Source organism: Cladophialophora bantiana (assembly GCF_000835475.1).
Source record: "Cladophialophora bantiana CBS 173.52 unplaced genomic scaffold supercont1.5, whole genome shotgun sequence".
Taxonomy (NCBI): domain Eukaryota; kingdom Fungi; phylum Ascomycota; class Eurotiomycetes; order Chaetothyriales; family Herpotrichiellaceae; genus Cladophialophora; species Cladophialophora bantiana.
Genome location: NW_015971579.1, coordinates 1244562 through 1267346, shown reverse-complemented (window position 1 = coordinate 1267346; position 22785 = coordinate 1244562). Strand labels below are relative to the sequence as shown.

At 52.8% G+C, this 22785-nt stretch overlaps 10 protein-coding genes and 1 non-coding gene across 11 annotated transcripts; 6 read left to right on the top strand and 5 right to left on the bottom strand.

Annotated features, from left to right (window-relative positions):
- Positions 1–270: 270 nt before the first annotated feature.
- On the bottom strand, positions 271–1677 carry Z519_04051 (3-carboxy-cis,cis-muconate cycloisomerase; the record flags this gene model as incomplete). Its single annotated transcript, XM_016761797.1, has 1 exon — positions 271–1677. The coding sequence occupies one exon, from the start codon at positions 1675–1677 to the stop codon at positions 271–273; it is 1407 nt and encodes a 468-aa protein (XP_016622135.1).
- Positions 1678–2258: 581 nt separating this feature from the next.
- On the top strand, positions 2259–3083 carry Z519_04050 (uncharacterized protein; the record flags this gene model as incomplete). Its single annotated transcript, XM_016761796.1, has 1 exon — positions 2259–3083. One exon carries the CDS (start codon positions 2259–2261, stop codon positions 3081–3083), a length of 825 nt encoding a protein of 274 aa, XP_016622134.1.
- A 1304-nt stretch (positions 3084–4387) lies between these two features.
- On the top strand, positions 4388–5512 carry Z519_04049 (uncharacterized protein; the record flags this gene model as incomplete). The annotated part of the gene is made up of 2 exons (XM_016761795.1): positions 4388–4505; positions 4578–5512. The coding sequence occupies 2 exons, from the start codon at positions 4388–4390 to the stop codon at positions 5510–5512; spliced, it is 1053 nt and encodes a 350-aa protein (XP_016622133.1).
- Positions 5513–6545: 1033 nt separating this feature from the next.
- Z519_04048 (uncharacterized protein) lies at positions 6546–8426 on the top strand (the record flags this gene model as incomplete). The annotated part of the gene is made up of 1 exon (XM_016761794.1): positions 6546–8426. One exon carries the CDS (start codon positions 6546–6548, stop codon positions 8424–8426), a length of 1881 nt encoding a protein of 626 aa, XP_016622132.1.
- Positions 8427–8683: 257 nt separating this feature from the next.
- Z519_04047 (uncharacterized protein) lies at positions 8684–10667 on the bottom strand (the record flags this gene model as incomplete). The annotated part of the gene is made up of 4 exons (XM_016761793.1): positions 8684–9419; positions 9482–9894; positions 9957–10367; positions 10419–10667. 4 exons carry the CDS (start codon positions 10665–10667, stop codon positions 8684–8686), a joined length of 1809 nt encoding a protein of 602 aa, XP_016622131.1.
- Positions 10668–11510: 843 nt separating this feature from the next.
- Z519_04046 (uncharacterized protein) lies at positions 11511–13168 on the top strand (the record flags this gene model as incomplete). The annotated part of the gene is made up of 4 exons (XM_016761792.1): positions 11511–11691; positions 11757–12358; positions 12423–12769; positions 12838–13168. The coding sequence occupies 4 exons, from the start codon at positions 11511–11513 to the stop codon at positions 13166–13168; spliced, it is 1461 nt and encodes a 486-aa protein (XP_016622130.1).
- Positions 13169–13495: 327 nt separating this feature from the next.
- Z519_04045 lies at positions 13496–13569 on the bottom strand. The gene has a single exon. It is a non-coding gene; the product is annotated as a tRNA-Ile (tRNA).
- Positions 13570–13875: 306 nt separating this feature from the next.
- Z519_04044 (uncharacterized protein) lies at positions 13876–15387 on the bottom strand (the record flags this gene model as incomplete). The annotated part of the gene is made up of 1 exon (XM_016761791.1): positions 13876–15387. One exon carries the CDS (start codon positions 15385–15387, stop codon positions 13876–13878), a length of 1512 nt encoding a protein of 503 aa, XP_016622129.1.
- A 696-nt stretch (positions 15388–16083) lies between these two features.
- Z519_04043 (uncharacterized protein) lies at positions 16084–18217 on the top strand (the record flags this gene model as incomplete). Its single annotated transcript, XM_016761790.1, has 3 exons — positions 16084–16292; positions 16358–17651; positions 17720–18217. 3 exons carry the CDS (start codon positions 16084–16086, stop codon positions 18215–18217), a joined length of 2001 nt encoding a protein of 666 aa, XP_016622128.1.
- Positions 18218–18568: 351 nt separating this feature from the next.
- Z519_04042 (uncharacterized protein) lies at positions 18569–20016 on the bottom strand (the record flags this gene model as incomplete). Its single annotated transcript, XM_016761789.1, has 2 exons — positions 18569–18812; positions 18887–20016. 2 exons carry the CDS (start codon positions 20014–20016, stop codon positions 18569–18571), a joined length of 1374 nt encoding a protein of 457 aa, XP_016622127.1.
- Positions 20017–20989: 973 nt separating this feature from the next.
- Z519_04041 (uncharacterized protein) lies at positions 20990–22459 on the top strand (the record flags this gene model as incomplete). The annotated part of the gene is made up of 1 exon (XM_016761788.1): positions 20990–22459. The coding sequence occupies one exon, from the start codon at positions 20990–20992 to the stop codon at positions 22457–22459; it is 1470 nt and encodes a 489-aa protein (XP_016622126.1).
- Between the last annotated feature and the right edge of the window lie 326 nt (positions 22460–22785).

Sequence of the window (22785 nt, the reverse complement as noted above, 5' to 3'; positions counted from 1 at the left end):
AATAGCACGCAAGAACTGCAAATAAACCAGCGACCAGGACTATCGAAGAGATACGCTACGAATGCCAATGCCACTAAAACAGCTTCAGAAGACGGAAACCAGAACCCGAGAAATGGTACTATCCGCCGGTCGCAGCGAGTTTGTTCGCCTCTGGACAGCGACTTCGACAGCGACTTCTCGACCTCCAAGCGCTCTAAGAAGAGCAAACGCTAAGAGCACGAGACAGTCGAGTCTCGGCCGAAACATCATCTACCACATGGGGCCCGCCCCTCAGAACAGACTAGACTTCCTTTGCGTGGGGGGCTCATCTGCTAATTTGAGGACCTTCTGCACCATGGCTTCGCTATATCCCAGATAGCTTCCCGGGTCGCACAGCTTGGCCAACTCCTGCCTCGTCATCTTCTTGCTGATCTCCTCGTGCTCGCACAGGAGGTCCAGCAACTGGCGGTCCTCGAGCTGAGACCTGCGGCACAGGTCGTACACGACGTCGTGTGCGTACTGGCGACCAAGCGTCTTGCCCAGTCCCATCATCACGGCTTCGCTGACGATCGCGCCCTTGGACATGTCGAGGTTCTTCCTCATTGCGCCCTCGTGCACCTCCAACCCGGCCACAAGCTCCGCGGTGTGTTTCAAGGTGGCGTGCGTCAAGGTCGAGAGCTGCGGCAGCACGATCCACTCGATCTCCCATGGGCCGGTACTGCGCTCGTGATCCTCCACCATCGCCTCGAAAAGACTCGCGCTGAGTTGCCTGACCGTGGCCGACATGGCGGTGATGTACGCACAGGAGATGGGGTTCCTCTTTTGCGGCATCGTGCTGCTTGACCCACGGTGGGGAACGTATGGCTCCGAAGCTTCGCCCACTTCCGTCTGCATCATGAGTTTGACGTCCAGGGCGAATTTGGCGCACGTGCTGGTGAGCATTGCGCAAAGAGAGCCGAAGTCGGCGATGCGATCGCGCTCCGTGTGCCATGCTATTTCGGGGACTTTGAGGTTCAAGTCTTTCGCAAGTTCCCGCTGGCATTCGAGGCCGAGCAGAGGAAGATCCTGTGAAGGAGGCAATGTCGCCAACGTTCCCGCCGCCCCAGAAAATTCCAGCACTGTCAGCCTCGCTTCAACATCCTTTAGCCGCTCACGATGCCGAAGGAACGTGGCGAGTAATCTAGCAAGCTTAAAGCCAAATGACATAGGCACCGCCTGCTGCAAATTCGATCTGGCCGCCATTGGAGTGGATTTGTGCTTGTCCGCCAGCTGCCGAAGTGAGGTAATAATCTCCTCGAGGGTCTTCTCGAAGAGACTCATTGTGTCCCACAGCTGAATCACCGTCGCCGTATCCGTCACGTCCTGCGTGGTCGCTCCCCAATGCGCCCACTCGCCCAGTCCCGGCTCGATGGCATTGATATGCTTGACCAGCTGCTTGACCACGCCCAGCACCGGGTACCCGATCAGCTCGGTCTGTTGGCGGAGATCCTCAAAGTCCACATTCCGGACGTCCAAGCAGAACTTGATGATCTCCTCGGCCGCCCTTTGCGGGATGATTCCCAGCCGAGCCTGTGCCTTGGCCAAGGCGCCTTCGAATGCGAGATAGCACTGGGTGCGTGTCTTGTCGGACCAGATTGCGGCCGATTCCCGAGTGGAAAGGATGTTGCCGAAGATGAGGGAGTCTTGGACAGAGGTCATTTTGAGTGTCGTATTGCTAATGACCTTCTCCTGTGTAGACGATATGATCGCTCGTGGAATTCTGTTGAAGATGGGTTTATACGACAGATCTGATGGCCCTTGATGCTGGAGTACAGTAACGTTCTTGCAGAATGAGGTCGGTTGAACAGAGACATAGCCAATGATCGTCCAGCAAAAAACGGGCGCAAGGCCCCCAAACAGAGATGGTGATGTCTTGCACCGGGGAAAGGCGAAGCTGTGGAGGTGGAGAAGGAAGTGTGAGGGGGATGCCAAGGATCCGGAACCGGATAAATGATAGTCCGTTGACGCGGTTCGGCACCGGAGACATATCATTCCACTATATAAGCCCCATCGTATGACGTGCCGAGGGTACGCCTTGGGGATTTCCACCTCGACCTCTTCCCGCCTCGCCCTTGTGGAAGCCTTAGATGAGACAATTTACTCTAGTTGTCTCCAAGCTCACACAAGGCTCCAGAGTCCTAGTCACCACCTCCTCACCAGCAGCAAACTTCAACCTCACAGGGAAGTCCAGGGCCATCTCACTCTTTCACCAGCCCCTCATCCACTGGCGCTACATTAACATGGCCACCTCAACCCGCTCTTCCAAGCGCCAGAAAACCGGCGCTGACACAGCAGCTGAGGCCGACGACTCGATGGCCTACAAATTGATCTACTGGCCCGGCATTCCAGGCAGAGGCGAACACATTCGCCTCGCTTTTGAAGCTACAGGTACCCCCTACGTCGACGTATCCAATAAGACCGACGCCGGCGTCAATGCAGTTATGGCTCAGATCAGCGAGAAGAATATCGGGGATGACAACAACCCGCCACCACTCGCTCCGCCGATTCTTCAACATGGAGATACCCTCCTGTCCCAGACACCCAATATTCTCGCCTACTTGGGCCCGAAGCTCGGTCTGGTTCCCGACGTCGCCGAGGATAGCGCCGGAATGTACCACGTCAATGCACTTGCGTTGACGGCACTTGATGGACTCTCCAATGAACCCCATGATGTTCATCATCCCATTGCCAGCGGAGCTTACTATGAAGAACAAAAAGAAGAGGCCCTCAAGAAAGCCGCTGACTACCGCGCCGTTCGCCTGCCCAAGTTTCTGAGCTACTTTGAACGGGTCCTCTCGGGGCCTGCCTCGGGTGGAGGTGAATGGCTGTACGGCGGGAAGATGACTTATGCGGACTTGGTGCTCTTTCAGACGCTGGATGGAGTGACTTATGCGTTCCCTAAGTGTGTAGGCAAGCTGAGGAGCAGTGGTAAGTATGAGAAGGTGTTTGCACACTATGAGAGGGTCAAAGCATTGGACAAGATTAAGAGTTATTTGGCCAGTAACAGGAGGCTGAAGTATAGTATGGGGATTTACAGGCATTATCCAGAATTGGATGACGAGTAACAGGGAAGTCCGGTCTTGGATAGCGCTGCTTTCTCGGAGCGACATTGGATCAGGGCTTGACGATGCCGGGGATGAGTTCCTGGGTCTGGTCGCCGAAGATGGAGAGATGGATGGATAAAACGTCCTGGAGCGGACGCAGAAACCTAAAGAAACCTGGATTTACCAAAGAGAAATAAAAAGAAGAAAAAAAAAAGGAAAAGAACAGATGCCGCCCAGCGTTCGCTTGGAATTGGGGCGTGTCTCAGAATGCCAGAAACAGTAGAAGTGATCTCTGAAAAAACTACCTGTTATTACATCGAACCCGGTGTGCTTGTGGTGGGTTGTCTTTCCGAAAGGAACGTACAGACGTTCTATAGACCCCGTAAGGAGGTTCACGGCCTCCTCGTATGCTCACCTGCTTTAAGGCAAGATCCCAACCCTGGGGGGACCAGGAACTGAGCTCATGACTACTCTACATTAGCTCAAGAGCAGCCATTGGGCGAAGGGCGAAGGAAACGGTACGCGGCTTAGTCATGAGAGAACGTACGCCACGGTCACCATCAACACAGGCCTTTCTGTAAGCAAGTACCAATGTGGTCGTATCGGTGGGCTTGTGGGCTTACATGCCTAGGTACCTAAGTACCCCAATCAGGGTGAAGGTACTGAGATAGGTCATCATACATACCTAGGAACACACCTTGCACATGAACCCAATAATAATAGCCTTCGATTCGTAATCATATAACAAAGCCTGGAGTTTATTCATACGGGCTCCAGGGGAAGGGGGACGCGGTCTGATTACGAAGAGCCTACATAACCCCACTTAATAGTGAATAGTGATCTGTCTATTAATCTGATCCGCTATGACGAGGGCATTGCCTTCGGAAACAGATGTTTAGAGTGGTGGCTTATGTCCGCTGCTTTAAGCCTAAATAACCAAAGCATGCGTCCCGAACTTCTCATAAGGGTGTATTATAACATCGAGCGAGCGATTAGAGGAGGATGCTGCAACGCGCTGTGGCCGGCAATTCGCCGTTGCGTCAGGCCACATGGCCATGGCAGACAGCACGTCGCAGATGGGCAGGGTGTGTCAAGCACTCTTGACCATGTGCAGCACCTGACTTTTAGGCCGCTATACCATTCAGACGCGAAGCACGACATATGATTCCAAATCCGCTGCAATATGCATAAGCCACAAGCTGGAACTGTCTGCGTTGCGGTCGATATAAACGGCTCTCTGTGATCAGGGAACTGTCGGTCTCTCAAAAGCCTTGGGAAGTGGCATATCAAAAAGGGAAAAACGAAACAAGATCGAAAAGTCGAAAATGTCTGTTCAGAAAGCTATTGCAGTGGTCGCAATGGCGCAGCCTGTCGAGTTGATTGAGCGGCCCATCCCAAAGCCAGGCCCGGGCCAAGTTCTTGTCAAAGTCTCCATCGCAGGACGTGAGTATCTCTGCCAAAAGCCTCTTGTGGGCAGAGAGAAAAAGAATGCCAGCTAACTCGCTACCTGCCCAGTTAATCCACATGATACGCTAGTCCGAGAGATTGCGTACTTTGTCGGAAAGGACAATCTGCCGGGGGTTCTTGCAATCGACATAGTCGGGGAGATAGTCAAACTCGGCGAAAACGTCAACGCCTTCAGGGTAGGCAACAAGGTCATGGGCCAGGGAGATCCTGTTGTGTCAGACACAAAAGGATCACAGGAATTTGCTCTTCTCGACGCCGACTTCATCGCACCTCTACCCAGCTCGGTCAGCCCTGACCAAGCCGACACCATCATCCTGAACCCGTTGACGGCGTATGTGGCAGTTTTGACGCCCCTGGGTCTCGATATTCCATCCCCACTGGCTGCATCGGCGCGGGAGTTCGACTACAAGAACACCGGCATCGTCATCATTGGAGGAAGCTCCTCGTGCGGGAGGGCCGCAATTCAGCTTGCCAAATGGGTCGGAATCGGCACCATCGTCACTGTCGCAGGAAAGTACGGGGAAGCTGACCTCAAATCCATTGGCGCCACGCATGTGATTGATCGAAGTTTGTCGGATGAAGACATCCAGCGCGAAGTCCGAAACATCGTCGGCGACGACCTGTTGTACGTGCTCGACTGCAACAACAGAGCCGACCACACACCGGGCATCCGCATGTTGTCCAACTCGAAGAAAGGCACCATGGTACCTCTAGCAGTCTCGCGGCCAAATACTGTCGACGAGACCAAAGTCGGACCCAAGCAGCAAGGTTACAACTTCAGGAAATTCGTTTGTCGACCGGTCTTGTTTCGGGAGATAGCTGCCCAGTTCTACAAGGCGTTGCCCAGCTTGATTGATGATGGGGTGCTGAAACCCACTTCCTTTGAGGTCATTAAAGGATTGGATGCGGACAAAATAAATGCGCAACTCGATAAGTGGAGGGACGGACAGTGGCCTTCCAGAGTCAACATTCACGTTTCATAGACATAAATAGGAGCAAAGCAAGGAACTCCGGAGAGTAAGGCACTGAAGTGCCCTCCAATGCCCTTCAATGACAACGGAACGAGATGTTACTTCCTACCTGGCCTCATTAGCTTCGTCTTGGGACAGTCATGTCCGTGTGCGAGGAGATGTTAGTAGGAGCAATTTACAGCCTTGCGTAGATTTTCTGTCGATACTCGCCAATATTACTCACGCTCTCGCCCGTCCAATGTCTTTCATTTCCTGGCCAAGCGATATAGGAGATATCTGGAATGCTGAGAATATCCCCTTGGATTATCAGCAAAAGAGTAGTCGACGAATAAATGATATCTTGCCTTTCCTCACTTCTCTGACGCAGCAGGTATCGAGAAGTTTGCATACTCCAAACCTCACATGAGGAGCTAGCGCTAGAGTAAACATTTACATTGGTTTGCGCCAAACATGCTGTCATGTTCTAAGAGAGGGAGGCAAACTGGGATTTGAAATATCATTGAGAAGCCAGAGGTTTGCGGCAACGCTCATTTGGCCCACCGTATCAATTTCCCGTGGACGAATAACTCAGTGAAGTCAATGCACTGGTGACGCTGCTTTGAGCCGTTTGCGCAGCGGCAGAATGAACCGAGGAAGGTTCCCAGTAGTGCATTTAACTAAGGAGGTTTCCCGAGCACGACTTCTGTTCTGCCCCAGGCATCGAGCCATCCCCGTCTTCCTTCTAGATAGGACTTCCTGCAGTATATGACCAATCTCTGCCCGTCGCCACCATGACATTCGTTTAGCAAGCCAAGTTGCTGAAGGGGCCTTCCAAGAAGGCAGAGATTTCGACTCTCTAAGATGGAAAAACACCACAACCCGTTTTCACCTTCATTAAATCAATCCATGATCGGAGAGCTCTGTCTCAAGGACGGAATTGCCGAGATTGTATAGAAGCATAAGATTCCATCCATGGCCGGCCAACACCGCCTCTTGGTGAGACACATATAATGAGCCTGGCTGGACTTGGACCGATCTTTCTACGAAAACTTGCTCCCGTTTCACCATGCAGGAATACATTCCCGATGGCTCGCCCCGGTTCCAGCGTCTGAACGCACTACTGACCTATATGCCCGACTATGGACTTGTGATTTGCAAGCGCTGCGAATTTGCCATACAGCCCCAAGCAATTTCGAGCCACCTTCTGCGTCACCGAATATATAGAGGAGAGCGACAAGAGTTATTGGAGAGAATAGGTAGATTAAAACTGCTGGACCCAGCTGAAGTACCCAAGCCACCACCAGATATCTCGCCTCTGCCCTATCTTCAAGTCTCGGACGGCTATCGATGCAAATTCCCAGCTTGTGACCATTTGTACATTTCGGAAAAGCGCATGAGTCAACACCTCCACGGAAGTCACAAAGAGCTATCTGCCATCAACATCGAGATTCAAGCTCGGCGGGTCCGCCTCCAGACATTCTTCAAGGGCAATAAGATCCGCTACTTCGAGGTCAACGCTGCCCACGGAGCATCGAACCACAAAGGACCAACAGACTCCACCACACATCCACTTCCACGCCTCTCTCGCCTGAGCCATGCACAAGTTGCCCCGACATCACCGGCTGATGACGACTCCCGCAATTCTGGAAAGTCCTCGGCCGCAGAACTCCCGATGAGCGATCTCATGTACCTTCATCACTACATCACTCGTACTAGTCTGTCGCTTACAAGGGGAGACGATTCCCTTACGTTTTGGGCTGATACTCTGCCATTGCATGCCTCGACTCAACCTTTCCTCATGCACGGCATACTTGGTGTTGCTGCATTTCATCAAGCGGCTATAACCTCGGACGCCCAGCAACGGAAGATGCACCAATCCAACGGCCTTCTCCATCAATCCGCCGGATTGTTTACTTTCAGGGAGCTTGTCAAGCAACCAACAGCAGAGACAAGCACATCATTGGCGGCATTTGCGCGCTTACTGGGCGTTCAATTCTGTGCCCAAGCCCTGCTGGATGCAGAAGATCAACCAGCGGCCGACGAGAAACCACATAAACCAAAATTGTCTCAAATTTTGGACTTTATGCTTCTGCTGCGAGGTGGATGCGATCTATTGGTCAATATGAAGGGAAGTTTCTCTGAAGCCTCTGGTTTTGCCATCCCCTCCGAAGTTCTTCAGGGATTGGGGCCATTGGAGATAGTATCTGATGCAGATGGTTCATTTCTACCCTACGCCATCAACCAGCTGAATGCTCTGCTCCGAATAAAAGGCTCAGCGCTCAAGACGACATCAATCAACATTACCAGCATAGATGACATCCGACACCTGGCAGAGCTCTGCAGAGAGGCGTCAGTGCTCGCTCCGGCGCAGCCCATCACCGAAGCCTGGGTACGCAGTAACTTACCCTCAGATACCCGATTGAGCTCCCACATTGAGGACATCGCTAAAACACTCCCAATCGCACTTGCCGATGCCAGACTCTCATCCAGACGAGATCGTATGCTGCTTACACCTCGGCCAGTCATCAAATGTTATCCTTATATACCTCCTGCAATATACTCCCATCTCGCCTCTCTGCCGGGTCGAATTATCTCCGCGGGTCCAACACCAGATTCTGCGGAGCTTGAAATGTTCGACCAAGGCATGGCAGCGCTAGTGTCCAGCTACTCCCGCAGCTACGCAGCCAATACCACTTGGGCTCAATGGAATGGCATTGAGAGCTGGCCACGTTTGCTCCCAGATGAGTTCTTGCGTCTCATAGAAGCAGGCAACTCCATAGCACTGGTCTTGGTTGCGTACTGGTGCGTGCTCGTCTCAAAGCAGGAGCAATTCTACTGGTTTTTGAACGGCCAGTCACAGAGAATGCTGAATGTTATCCTGGCGAATCTGGACCCTGACATGCAGAGTTTTGTGCAAGAGAACCTGTCCCACCTGTCACAAGCATGATGCGGGACGATTTGTCCTCCAAAGGAGAACTTAACCAGAGATTGTTATCGCTTGGTAATGTCCGTGAAAAGAGAAGAAGCCTTCGCAATCGAGGTGGCAAACCGTACGCGTCCATTCTTTTGGATGTTCCTTACATCCGGTACAGGAATCTCTACAGTCGATCTTGAACCATTATGATTATTCAAGCCATCATAAACCACAGGGAGAACTAAGAAGGGTTTTGCTCCCTTCCCGCCGCAGATGCGAAATTCCGAAGGTCAGGCGCCGACCTTGTCACTATCATGCTTCTTGACCGTCAGCACCTCGACTGGTGCATCGACTCGATAATTCATCGTCGCGCTCAAGTCTCCCAAAAACCAGCAACCAATAATAGCCAACATTCCGAACGGTGCTGCAATGATGTAGACCACCCTTATTGAATCAGCATATGCCTGCTTCAGTGCTGCCAGGCCGGCAGCAACGACCACAGGGCTCACACCAGTTATTTTCGGGAGAAATGAAACATTTCCTGCGGCCAAAGCTTTTACAAATGCTTCGATCGAGGTCTGCGGAAGTCCCGCTTCGAAGGCTGCCTTGGCCACATATGCAGGAAGCTTCTCTTTCAGGCGGTCGGAGAATGCCGCAGCATATATCGCTGTGAAAACACTCGCGGCTACAGCGCGAGAGGAAACTGTCACAGCGGTGGCGGTGGCGATAAGATAGTGAGGGCTGGAGAGCTGGACGCCAGCAACGATGAGAATGATCAAGGACCCAAAACCGACGCCGGCAAGACCGGCGAATATCAGCGAGTTTGTCGACTCGGAGGGTTGAACTGTGGCGAGTCCCACGATGCCGCCGGTGAATATAATAAATCCTGCTGCAAGGGGTGCCTTGACTGTCTTGAATTTTGTGCTGATAATGCCCCATATTCCAGTCGAAAGAAGGCAAGCAATCCAGTATGGCTGTTCGCGAATGACGACCATGAACGGGTCTCGGTCAAACAAGGATTGAACCCTGGACGCAGTCAGCATGATGCAGTCAAAGCGAGAATGATATCAAACATATCCAAAACTTACAAAATGGGATAAAAAATGACATATGAGAACAACAGAATCCCTTCAGCGAAAATGAGGCCAACACAGACCGCGAAAGTGCGTCCAGCCCCTGCTCTGCCGCGGAAGAGGTCGTGGTGCAGAATTCCTGTCTTTGTCCCTTTCCATTCGTATATCCCAAAACACAACAACACAACAATTCCCACAGTCAATGTGGCAAGGACTCGAGCATCAGACCACGCATACATGCCGCCGCCCAAGTTTAAACCTACAAGAAAGAGGGTGAGACCTCCCCCGAGGAGTCCAAATCCAGGAAGATCAAGGTATGTCAGTTTCTGTGCAAATGAGAGATGATCCAAGCGCGTGTGCCTTTTGGGCGGGCGATATCCAGCCAAAATTCCGAGGCCGGCGGCACCCCAAAGAGCCATTTGAATCCACTACGGGATAAGAGTGTCAGCACCTTCATCCAACCGCATAGCAAAGGGAATGCGCCGCTCACGTAGAATCTCCGCCAGCCCTTTTCGGGATTGGCTTTGGTCAGAGCGCCAATGATCAGAGGTCCTGTGCAAGTCGCCAGTGCCGCAGCAATATTGACCCAGACTTGTCCGATTGGCCTCCATCTCCGAGGCAGGATTTCGCTGGGAATGGCATATGCCAGTGGAGTGCACGAAAACCCAATCGCAATCATGATGTGGCCACCAATAAGCCTGTACATGGTTTGCGACCCGGGACAGACGCCGGCGCCGATGAAGGAGATGGTGAGTGTGCTGACTAGGAGCGATTTGCGAACTTGAAAAACGTCGGAAACTGAGGAAAGTAAAGGGGACAACACGGCCTGTGGCAGCGACAACGAATTCACTACCCATGTCTCGGATCGTGTGTTGTGCAGACTGGTGCCGATATATGAGAGCTGGAAAAGATCAGACTCGCGCGCAGAGACACTAATATCCTTATAGCTTACAACTGCTGGTGGCGACAAGAGGGCGAATACGATCACATAGTTCAGCAGGAACATTGCCACGAGAGCTATCCAGGTCCTGAGATGCAGCTCTGGCTCGTGCTCAACATCGTCATAAACCAGATTAGCTTCAGCAATATCGATCCGCTCGAGATGTGTTGGCGCAGTTGGAAGTTCATCGATTTTGAGAGCACTTGATCGTGTCATGGCATCATCTTCTCTGCCATGCTTGTGCTCGAATTCAGCCGCCATGTTTGATTCACGTTATTGGTAATTGAGAATGTCGTGGCCTCTCTTAAAGAGCAAAGAAAGAAGGGAAGGAAGGCTGAAGCTGGAATTTTTGACAGCCAGCCGCCCCTGCTAAGTATATCTGGTCTATTGTCACAGTCCTGCTGGGAGACTGCACAAAAATACGGATGAAGAAGCGAATGTGGGACAATGCGATCCGGGAAGACATTGTCTATTGAAGCCGCTCTCTTCCACGCTAGGAGAAGCAACCTGGTGGGACGTACCCGAAAAGTTCTGGACTATTGCTCCCTTTCTTCACCATCGATGGGAAAGGTATTGCAGAGAAGCAGGACCAGTGCCTTGCACTTTCCTACATGGTAGAGAACTTGCAGGGATTCTCAAGGTACGATTCGTTCTCTTGCCAGGATCTTCAGCGACCCTTTCTTGTCTGAGAGGCAACATTGACCAAGAAACAGCTCGGCGCCACCCCAGACTTTCAGAACATCATATGCCGTTCTTTGGTGGAGCTCTCCTAGCTTCGATTTCTCGCGCCAAAGCTTCGCTAGCCTCAACTTTATTTTTCAAATGTCTTTGAGGGGCAGAGCACTGTCTGTATAGTGCGACGCAGGGCCAGTTCCAGCCTCAAAATGTCCCACATCATCTTCTTCCTCTCCAGAGCCACAAGCCCTGTCAGCTGTTGTCCATCTTGGATCGCTGCCCCGGCGGGAATAAAGGGTTCACCCCAGAGGAGGTCGTATATCACATTAACTCGTATAAATTTCCATCCTCTAGTGATAAATCTCGACATTCAGCGACCGAGACAAGCAACTTCTGAACAACAGCCATTTTGCAGAACCACGAGCAAAGATGATATCCGGGGAGACGACTACCGGGACTGTTGTGGACGGCGTCCACAGACTTCCTAGCAATGGGATCAAGATCATTGTAATCGGAGCAGGTGTTGGAGGATTAGGCGCCGCATTGGAGTGTTGGCGGAAAGGCTGCGAGGTCGTGGTCCTCGAACGAGCAGAAAAGCTCTCTCCATTAGGTATGCTTGACTTACTCCTTTGTATACCCAGTACCACTTCAGTGTTTGACAGCATACCACGCTAGGCGACTATTTCACCATTACCCCGTCAGCATTGACCACGCTGAAGGACTACCCTAGCATGCATGTGGACTACCACAAGTGTATTTATGATTGCTCTGTCCACGTTTACACTCCTTCCGGTGTGCCCATATACTCGACATATCCGGAATGGCGCCGAGCAGGGGCTCACGCTGCATCTGACGTGACGGTATCGTTCCTCAAGCGGCGGCCGGTCTACGCTCAGATGCAACTGGACCAGCTTGAGAGGTTGGGTGTTTCGGTTCAGTTTGGACGAAAGGTTGTCAGCGTCAACGAAAGAGGCGACCAAGTCATCGTAACCACTGCTTCGGGAGAGACATTCACCGGCGATCTCTGCATTGGCGCGTATGGAATTGGATCCTCTATCGAAGGGTTCAACACCGGTCCGGATGTCGCCGTGCAAGACAGTGGTTATGCGGTTGCGCGAGTGGCTTTCCCTGCCAGTACGCTCAAGCCAAACTCGCCAGCAGCGACGCTGATGAAGAACATTGACCTTCAGCCCGAATTCCGCACCTACGTGGCAGATGATGTGCACTTGATCCTGTTTTTGACGCGAGACTGGGTGGCGTGGTGTTTCACTCATGCAGTGCGTGTCTTGCCGCAAGCACTGGCTTGAGTGATCTTGATGGCTGACTTCTGGCCATTTCCAGGACGACGGAGAGACGGCCGAGTCCTGGGGAAACCTTAAGGATTCGGACGCTATCATCCCCCTGATCGAAAGGTCAAGTGATAATTGGGATCCAGCCGTTCTCGATTTCGTTCGGCAAACACCAAACCAGGTCGTCGATTGGAAGTTGAGGTGGCGTGATGGCACTGAGCAGTGGACTTCGGAAAGTGGACGTCTTCTGCGCCTCGGCGATGCGGCACACGCCTTCTTCCCCACTGCCGGTAACGGTGCAGTCCAGGCTCTCGAAGACGGCGTGTCTCTGGCCGAATGTTTGCGCATCGGCGGCAAGCAGAACGCTGGTTGGGCGACCAAAGTGCACAACAAGCTAAGGTATGCTTCAAGATGATTTGTTACTGTTCCTCCGATGACATTGCTGAGTGGAAACATTTTTGCCATAGGTTTCAGAGAGTAAGCGTTCTGCAGCAGACAGGCTTTCTGAACAGGGAGGAACTCCACCACGTCGACGTCGCGGCTATCGGGGAGAATGCCAAGGAAGTCACCGTTGGCTTCTTCAAGATTGGGCGATGGGTATGGAACCACGATCCCGAAGCGTACGCCCGCGATAATTACGCAGCCTGTTTGGCGCACCTGCAAGAGGGAAAGCCTTTCGGCAACACGAACCTGCCTCCCGGGCACGTCTACGTGCCGTGGTCGCTGGCATCGGAGACCGCGCGCATGAAAGCTGGCGTCAAGTCGAGCCTGAAGCAGAATGGGGATTGGAGTGCCTGAGCTGAGCTCAGTGAGCAGGAGGCCTGAGCCCCTTGTCATCCATCTTTGTATGTACTTGGCATTGAGCTTCAGCGAGTCTTCCTATCTAGATGAGCTATATGCATCATGCATCACCATCAAGTCTTGATTTGGTGGAGCATCACCGCCTCCCAAAGATGCATATGCCCCGTATACATACACATAGTTCATCTTCCTATCTCGTGAAGATTTTCTACCGTTGATATCTGTTAACTCACCCCCTAAGAAACCAAAGCGAAAAGCGCCTAGCAAAAATTGCTGGAGGGAAACGGAAAAAAAAAGGTGGTGGGGGAAATCAAAACAAAAGGTTGGTCCCTACGAGGATCGAACTCGCGACCTTCGCGTTATTAGCACGACGATCTAACCAACTGATCTAAGGGACCAAGTTCCGAGTAGTTGTACAGCCAGAACCGAAGCATGAGGAATCGGTTCTGATTGGTCGAATTATTTGAGGAAATTTTTATATAGATCAAAAATGCTGTGCGGTGGGGGGAAAGGTAGCGTCACTGTGCACCTTCGGTTGGCTGCATAGATTTTGACGGCAGTGGGTCCGATTAAACATAAACATACGGCAGTAACGAGGGTCGCATCATGACTTGTCATATTTCTCGCATGACGACATAATACGGCAGGGAAGTCAACTATATTGCGGGATCCAGTCAAAATTTCTACACACCTCCAACTGACCATCACTTTCGGTCGACATTCTCCTGTAACACTGTGGCCCCCTTCTCCTCATCGCCGTGAAGCACATCTTCCACCATCGACAGCCCTCGGGCGCGGATCTGTGCCTCGACCTTGTCAACTTCCCCAAACAGACGATCCATGTGCTCAAGGCTGATTCCCTTTGTCTCTGGCCAGAAGAAGAAGACCACGATGAAGCCAAGGAGATTAATACCAACAAGGATCCAGTACGCGTTGTGACCAACATTGCCAAACATGACTGGCCAAGCCTGATTAATCCAAAGAGTCGTGATCTGCTGTCCTGCCTGACTGACATTCACACCTTTGTCTCGGAGGTGAGTTGGGAAGATCTCGCTGGCGTAGATCCAGGCGACTGGCCCCATTGCACCACTGTACGCCATCATAATAACATAGATGAAGACGACACAAGCAATCGCGGCACCACGGTTGAAGTTGGTTGCCGTAGGGTATGCATCTGACAGTGCGCCAATGATGATATAGCTGAGAATCATGGTGGCAGAACCAGCGAGCAGAGTGATCCTACGACCCCATTTGTCAACCCCTCCGGTTGTGATTCCGGTGGCTGCGAGACACAAGACACCAGAGACGACGTTGAGGAGCAACGACATGGTCCCAGAGGAGAAACCAAGACCTTCAAAGATGAGGATACCGTAGATCATCAATGCGCCGACCCCGGAGAGTTGACCGAGAGCCATGGTGGTCATCCCATATGCAATTCGTTTCCAGACTGGGAAGGAGCGAAGGAAGGATGACCAGGTTTGGCTGTTTTCGTTCTCTAGGCGATAGTCGCGAGCGGCGACCAACTCGGCGTATTCGTGCTTGACGCGGTCATTGTCGACGGGCAGTCTGCGGATTCTGGCGAGTTCCCGTAAAGCTGCTTCCGGCTTCTCGGGGTGGCGCTCAATCAACCATCGAGGAGATTCTGGGATGGTGAAGGAGGCTGCTACCAAGACAACCCCAGGAACAACTTGGAGAGCAGTCGCAACTCTCCACGAGTTGTTGCCGGATATCTTGACGGTCCCGAGGCCAACGCAGTACGCAACGAGGACACCAACTTGGTATGAAAGTTGAACGAAGGAGACGACTCGACCTCGAATTTGTGGCGAGGAAACTTCGGCCTGGTATGCAGCAAGGTTGGTCCCGATGATGGCAGTGCCAATTCCAGCCACAATTCTGCCAACAACGACCATGGCGAAGTCTCGGGCGCCGGCTTGGAGGCCAACCCCGACCAGAAGGATGATGGTACCGAGAACAAAGGCAAATCGACGTCCAACATACCAGATGAACCACCAAGAGACGAAGAGGTTGCCGATGACATTGCCCAAGCTGATCATACTAGCCACGACTCCTTCTCGTGCACTAGAGAGATGGAAGTAACCACCAAACTTTTTGTCCGATATGATGATGGAGTAAATGCCTGAGTCAAACCCTTGGAAAATGTTCGCGAGCGATGCTACCGCGCATATCCAGTAAATGTACCAGTCGCTTTTTGCCATCTTGTCGTGCTTTCAGGCTTTTGCTGTTGGATAAGGAGGTGCTGGTTTCTCGAAAACCTTTCTTGCACAGGCACAAATACATTGCTTTATACAGCTGGCTCCTGGGGGTGAATAGAACCTGCTTCATGGGGTCAAAAGGCGGATGTCGATCTGGGTTCTGGGAATGTGCTCCAGAGGGACGGGGGTCTGGGCTCTGGACCAAGCAAACCAAGCTAGACTCCGGTGTTCCTCCTTCCTGTTCGAGGGTCTCCTGTGGACGGATCTCCACATACTTGGAGTAAAACACCGGTGGATGCAGATCGGGCAAACGAACCTGGCACTTGGTGGGTGGCAGAAGAAGGCCAGAAGCAAAGCCACCAATAAGGCGCTGCGAGAAGGTGGCGTTAAAGTTGGAGATGGATACAAGCCATGTGAATGCCAAGATGTGCTAAGCTAATATAGGCTAAGCCTGTTCAATAGCAGTTGTGTTTGTTTTGCAAGGGTTCCCTCCGTCGGAATTTTCTATGCGAGGAAGGCTGTCCAGGTTTTAGGGAAGAAAATGAATAAATGACCACGGAACAGGGTAAGGGGATAAAATCTTGTAGTGGCGGGTAAGCACAGTCGCATATCCTCGTTCTTTGGCCTATGCCTGCACGCATCTCGACAGCGTCCAGCTCCAAACTACCAACAACCTTTGCTCAATAGTCTTCGACAATCATGGCCTATCCTCAAGAGACGTTTCTCACGACCCGTCTGGTGCAAGAGTCTCTGATATCTCGACGGCGTGGCGTGGCTGGCTCCAAGACTCTCTCTTACCAACTCGAAATGTTGAAAAAGACAGGCAGATACGATGCGTTCGACCTGCATTGGCATTCTTCCTACGAAGATCCTCCTGATGTATGGCCGATACCAAATCACCTCTTCTGGTAATTCCGGCTCATCCAAATTTCACTGAGAATAAAGGAAATAATAACCTCGGGTGTGTGTGCAGGGACTCTGATATTGCCAAATGGATCGAAGGAGCGTGTTATTTTCTTCATGAACATGAAGACCCAAAAATCGACGCGGCTGTTAAGGAGCTAGTCAACATGATTCGCGGTGCTCAGCTTAAGGATGGTTATATCAACATCCATTATACAGTCGTCAAGCCTGGAGAGCGGTTCACCAATCTACGGGATTTTCACGAACTCTACAACGCCGGCCATCTCATCGAGGCAGCCCTCGCTCACCATCAACTCTACCGAAATGATGATCTTCTTGGTCCGATACTAAAGTACGTCCAATTTTTGTGCGGGAAGTTTGGACCCAAAACGAATCAAACCCCTGGCTATCCAGGCCACTCTGAGGTCGAGCTCGCTCTTCTTCGACTATACCATCGTACACAGAATCCTGCGCACCTTGAGCTGGCAAAGTTTTTCATCACTGAGAGAGGGAACCCGAACGGCGTCGATGGCTGTCACTATTATCATTTCGAAGCAAGGCAAAGAGGCGAGGAACCGGGCGTGAGAATGCCGTACTGGGGCGAGGCGGATGCTCTATGGTACTATCAAGCCCACAAGCCCCTTGTGGAACAACAGACTATCAAAGGGCATTCTGTGCGCGCCATGTACCTCCTCTCGGCAGCCGCAGACTTGGTACGCTTGGACCAAACCTCCGACGGTCGCCTAAAAGATGCCATATACAGACTATGGGACAACATGGTAACATGTAAGATGTACGTGACCGGAGGAATCGGCGCGATAAAGCAATGGGAGGGCTTTGGTCCGAACTACTTCCTTCCGCAGGGCACTGACGAGGGAGGCTGCTACGCTGAGACCTGCGCGGCCATCGGCGTCATGATGCTCGCCGAACGAATTCTACAATACGATCTCGACCGTCGATTCAGCGACATTATGGAATTGTCGCTCTACAACGCCGTGCTGACAGCCATGTCCTATGACGGCACCAAGTTCACGTACGTCAATCAGCTAGCTTCCAGCGACGAGGACCTCTCAAAACGAGAGGAATGGTTTAAATGTGCTTGCTGCCCGCCGAACATTCTTCGACTACTTGGTCAAATTGGGGGCTACATCTACACACGAACAACAGGAGAACAGGAACGACTCAGTGTCCACTTGTACATCTCAAGTTCCACTGAGTTCAAGTGCGACGATCAGCGTGCAACGTTGATTCAAAAGACCGATTGGCCGTGGAGCGGGAGGGTCGATTTCAATCTTGAAACGCAGGCGTTGCGGATCACCGTCAGTCTGGCTCTTAGGATACCAGGATGGGCCAAAGAGTGGACGGTAAGCCACCACCAGATCACTATCTCTAACATGAACCAAAAGTCAAATGCCTAACAAGCTGTAATCAGATGATTCCAAGGCCGCCGCCCAATAGCGAAGAGAAAGGATACCTAATTTTGCCCGCCACGTGGTTGTCTGTTAACCGGTCCTTTACTTTGGACATCGACATCTCGCCTCGCCTCGTCGCCCCGCATCCTTTTACCAACCAAGATACTCTAGCAGTGGTTCGCGGCCCAATTGTGTATTGCGTTGAGGATGTTGACAACCCTTGGGTGCTGGACCACTTCAAAAGCATTTTGCTCGACGCTGCATGCTCATTCGACGAGAAGACTGTGACCGACGACACCACAGGAGATACATACGTGGCACTCACAGCCACCAAGGGCGTTAGCATGCTCACGAAGAACAGCATTCATGCCTACCCTGGCGTTGAATGTAACGGAGCGGCAAAGTTCAGCCAGACAATCATTCCCAGGTTGAATTTTGTCCCGTACTACTTCAAAGCCAACCGCGGCGGTTTCGGCCACGCGAGGGTTGGGCTGAGAAGATGGCATCATGATATTTGAGATCCCGCACGGACTACAGACTCGACAATGACTTATCCCTCTGGTGGTAGGGGAAAGTCCGTGACAGGATGAGCAAAGAGACACGGGCACTGTGGAGGCCAGCTCCTTGTCAGGGGTGCAGCTGGACCGTGTGAAATATCATACCGAGCGAATGGGCCGGGAGGGAGAAGACTGCATCACTTGTTGGAGTTGGTGGTAAAGACAAAAGCGGAAGTGGTCCTGGTTGGCAAGATCTAGCTTTTGTTCGATTATCTCGAGACTGATCGACGGCATGAAAGACAACGGCCAGCCTTTGGCGCCGGCTGGCATTGCTGCCCACACGCCAGACAGTGCCCATGAGCGTGCACTTTTTCAAACCTTTTTCTCCACAGGCCCCTCGACATCCTTGTCGGCCGACGCGCTTTCGGAATTCGACGATCCTTCATCTACTTCAGCTGCGGAAGCAATGGCATCGTTGCCAAAGTGCCTCACCACCAGCCACGTTGGAAACAAAGCCGCCGCCCATAACCCAAAGTTGATATACACACCTCCCACTTCAGCAAAGATCTTGATTGAATTCAGCCCGTAACTGACAGCTTGCCACGCGGACTCGGTGCTGCATTCGTCAGCTTTTGTCGGCCCGAAATAGAAACAAAACGAAACGAAACAAGGGCGCTAAGCTGCTCTTACCCACGAAGCAACGCCGCGTAGCGAATGATATCGACTGGCGTTGTGGCCAATTGCGCCATCATGAAATAGCAGAACAAGTAGTTCAGCTGGAAGCCTGTGGTCAGGAACAAGTACGGAACGAAGGCGTGACCGAAGCCGCTGCTCGTCCAGTCGTACGACGGCCTGGTGTGGCGGAATTTCGTTACGAGAATTGTTGCCCAAATCCACCATCCCCCTTGCAGAGCAACGATCGTGAGGAATGCAGATCTCGACCTGAACTTCACTGACACCTTGGTACGATCAAGGTAATGACCGAGAACATTACCGCATGTCACAGCAATGATGCCAGACAAAAACGAGCCGAGTGCACGGGCCCTGACACTGAACCACAACGAGAGGTACGTGAAGAAAACAGCCTCTGCGTACACGGCTTGGCCGATGAACAGAAGAAGCAGTAGGTATTTTTTGGTGAAGAACGTTCTTGTTGTGGCCTTGAGCTCGCGCCAGGGATGTTCAAGAATCTCCAATTCGACCTTGAGACCGTCGGTCCGCTCGACTTTGTCGGGTCGATTCAGCAACGCTGCCACAAACGGGCCCGTCGCCTGCAGCGCGATGAAGACCAGATAAACCGTGTAACTGACTTTGCCCGCCTCGTTGCGATGCGCATTGATGCCCAGGTTGATGGCGCCGCCCAGAATCTGTCCACCGAGCCGGTATGTGAGCCAGTATCCTAGAACCTTGCCGCGGTTATATGGCTCAGGGTACGCCAAAGCAATAGCGGCCTCCGCTGCCCAAAACACGCCGGCCGAGATGCCACAAAGCGCCGCTCCAAAGAGCACCAACCATTCCGTGCCGAAACGGTTGTTGGTGTAGAGGCCTGCCGCATAGGGGGCGTAACCCAGAGTGCCGAAGATGAGAGCGCCCTTGATGCCAATGTACTTTGTGAGGACGGGGGAGAAGAAACAGGATACCACCATGAGGCAAAAGGTCAGCGCATTGGCGGCGTTGACAAGATAGGGTTTCTCCTCTCCGCCGGCTCCGAGAGAGTTCATCGCTCCCCAGATACCCGGTGCTGCAAAATTGCAGAGACCAAGGACTGTGGCATTGTAGAAGGTCGAGCGGTGCCAGCGGACTATGAGTTGTTTAGACATGCCTCCTTTGCCTGCGCGTGGACAGACTGACCTGGATGCTTCTGCACAGATGATTCCCGGACATCTTGGAGCTCTGGATGCTTTGTCGTGACTGACGCTGAGCGAGACATTGGTTACTAATTGATCCGAAGAGAGAGCCAGGCTCCGGGTTTGCTTGTTTGGCTGGAAGTCTGACAACCAAGTTGGCTGGAAGGAAACAGATCATTCGAATCCGCCAGAGCAGGTGTGTTGCGACAGCCTTGTTGTAGAAGCTTGAGATTTCAACCCTTTCTCGCACGATTTCCGGCCACACTCTGACCTTTTTTATTTTTTTTTTTCCCCTTATCCAACAAAATCATACTGGGACGAGTCGTCAAACTTTGTGAACGGAATGGAGTCCTGAAAGACGTCAGACGCGCGAAGAGCACGCCATGGACCAGAAGCGAGTGAGAAAGACACATCCTCGCAATCACGATAATGCGAATCCTGGCTGCAGGTCCCAAAGCGTAAGACGGAAGATCCAGGTACCAACACCAGCAGTATCCACCTGGTGGAAGTGGTAGACGGACACGAATGGTCGATAACGTCCCGAAGGGAGCATTTTCTTCCTCGTCGGAGCAGCGTCTACTATCTTTGTGCGAGAGGGAGTTGCAGTGAGTGCTCTGGTCAAATGTGGAGCCACAAGCGCGACGAGGAAGCAACTTCGTGATATATGGAGCAGATTGCACCATTCGCTAACCTCTTCTAGATACTCTTTAGCATTGTATCCTTTTCCCGCCAAAGGTCAAGCCCTGATGGTAAGACGGACATCAGCGTGAGTGTTCTTGGACATCAGCATCGAAAAGAGAGAGAAAAACTAATTGTCGGTGGCTGTACAAAACAAACATACATTGCCATGCCCACTAAGTGCAGAGAGCAGCAAGGCTAGGACATTGCGCACGTCTTTTAACGTCCTGTGAGATCACGCTGTGAGATCTCGCCAAAGCCCAACACCATGTCATCAACGAACGGCACGCCAGAAGTGAACATTGGGCCACGCCCTGTCAAGAAGAAGCAATTGATCCTGAACGCCTTTGTCGAAACATGCTCGGGACATCAGTCTCCTGGGTTGTGGAAGCACCCCACGGACAAGTCACACGAATTCAATACACTGTCACATTGGACAAGCCTCGCTCAGCTTCTCGAGCGCGGCAAGATCCACGGCATCTTCATCGCCGACGTACTCGGCGGCTACGACGTGTATTCGCAGTCCCTCGACCCAGCCATCCGTTCGGGCGCACAGTGGCCAGTCCATGAGCCTCTGGCCTCGATCCCCGCCATGGCCGCGGTGACGAAATCCATCGGCTTTGGCGTGACGGTCTCGACAACGTATGAGCAGCCGTACCACCTCGCCCGCCGTCTGTCGACGCTGGACCACCTGACCAACGGCCGCCTGGGCTGGAACATCGTGACGTCGTACCTCGACTCCGCGGCTCGAAACATGGGCCTGGTCGCACAGCCACAGCACGACGACCGCTACGCCATGGCCGAAGAGTACATCAAAGTCATGTACAAGCTGTTCGAGTCGTCGTGGCGCGACGACGCCGTGAAACTGGACCGCAAGGCCGGCGTGTACACGGACCCTGCGCTTGTGCGGCAGATCGACCACGCGGGGAAGTTCTTCACCGTGCCGGGACCGCATATCTGCGCGCCGTCGCCGCAGCGCACGCCGCTCCTGCTGCAAGCCGGCACCAGCGCCAAGGGCAAGGAGTTCGCCGCGCAGCACGCCGAGGCTATTTTTGTGTCTGCGCACGCGCCCGAGGCGTGCAAAGCGAGCATCGCGGACGTGCGGAGGCTGGCCGGGGAGAAATTCAGGCGTGATCCAAAGAGCATCAAGGTTCTCGCGCTCGTGACGCCCATCCTGGGCAAGACCGAGGACGAGGCCCGCGCCAAGTACGCCGACTACAAGCGGTACGCCGACCTAGAGGGCGCGCTGGCCCTGTTCGGCGGCTGGACGGGCATCGACCTGTCGCAGTACGACGACGACCAGGAGCTGCGCTACGTCGAGAGCAACGCCGTCCGCGCGACCGTGGAGAGCTACGCGCGCTTCAGCCCTGGCGCTGGCAAGTGGACACGGCAGACCATCGCCGAGCACGTCAGCATCGGCGGCAACGGGCCCGTGCTGGTCGGCACGCCCGCCCAGGTTGCCGACAGCTTGCAGGCGTGGGTCGACGTCGCCGACGTCGACGGCTTCAACATCGCCTACTCCGTGTTTCCCGCCAGCTTCGAAGATGTCGTTGAGCTCCTTGTCCCAGAGCTGCAGGCCAGGGGCCTCTTCTGGGACGACTACGCTGTGCCGGGTGGCACGTATCGCGAGAACTTCTACGGACTCGAAGGCCAAAAGGGTCTGCCGGATGAGCATGTTGGTAGCCGATATAGATGGAGGGACGGGTTGGAAGCTGCAGAGCACAAGATACCAGATTAAGGGGGATCGACCTCGTGCGTGGAGGGATCAGATTCTTCGCTCGAGGCTGTTGCAGTCTGGAGCGTTCGTAGCTTTCAAGCTGAAGACTCGGGACGATTTCATATCTCTCAAAAGGAAATTTGGTCAGCAAACACCGAGTCCATTGAATCCAATACAAAAACCCAGTTCTAGAAATCAATATGACCAGGAAAAGGCTCCGCAACTACCCACCTCCCATGAAGTCCCTAGGCCCTGTAAACCTCAATAAACCAAGACACCGTTCAACTGACAAATCAGCTTGCCCCAAGGATCCTCCATCGGCAAACGCAAGACGGCGATTCATGACG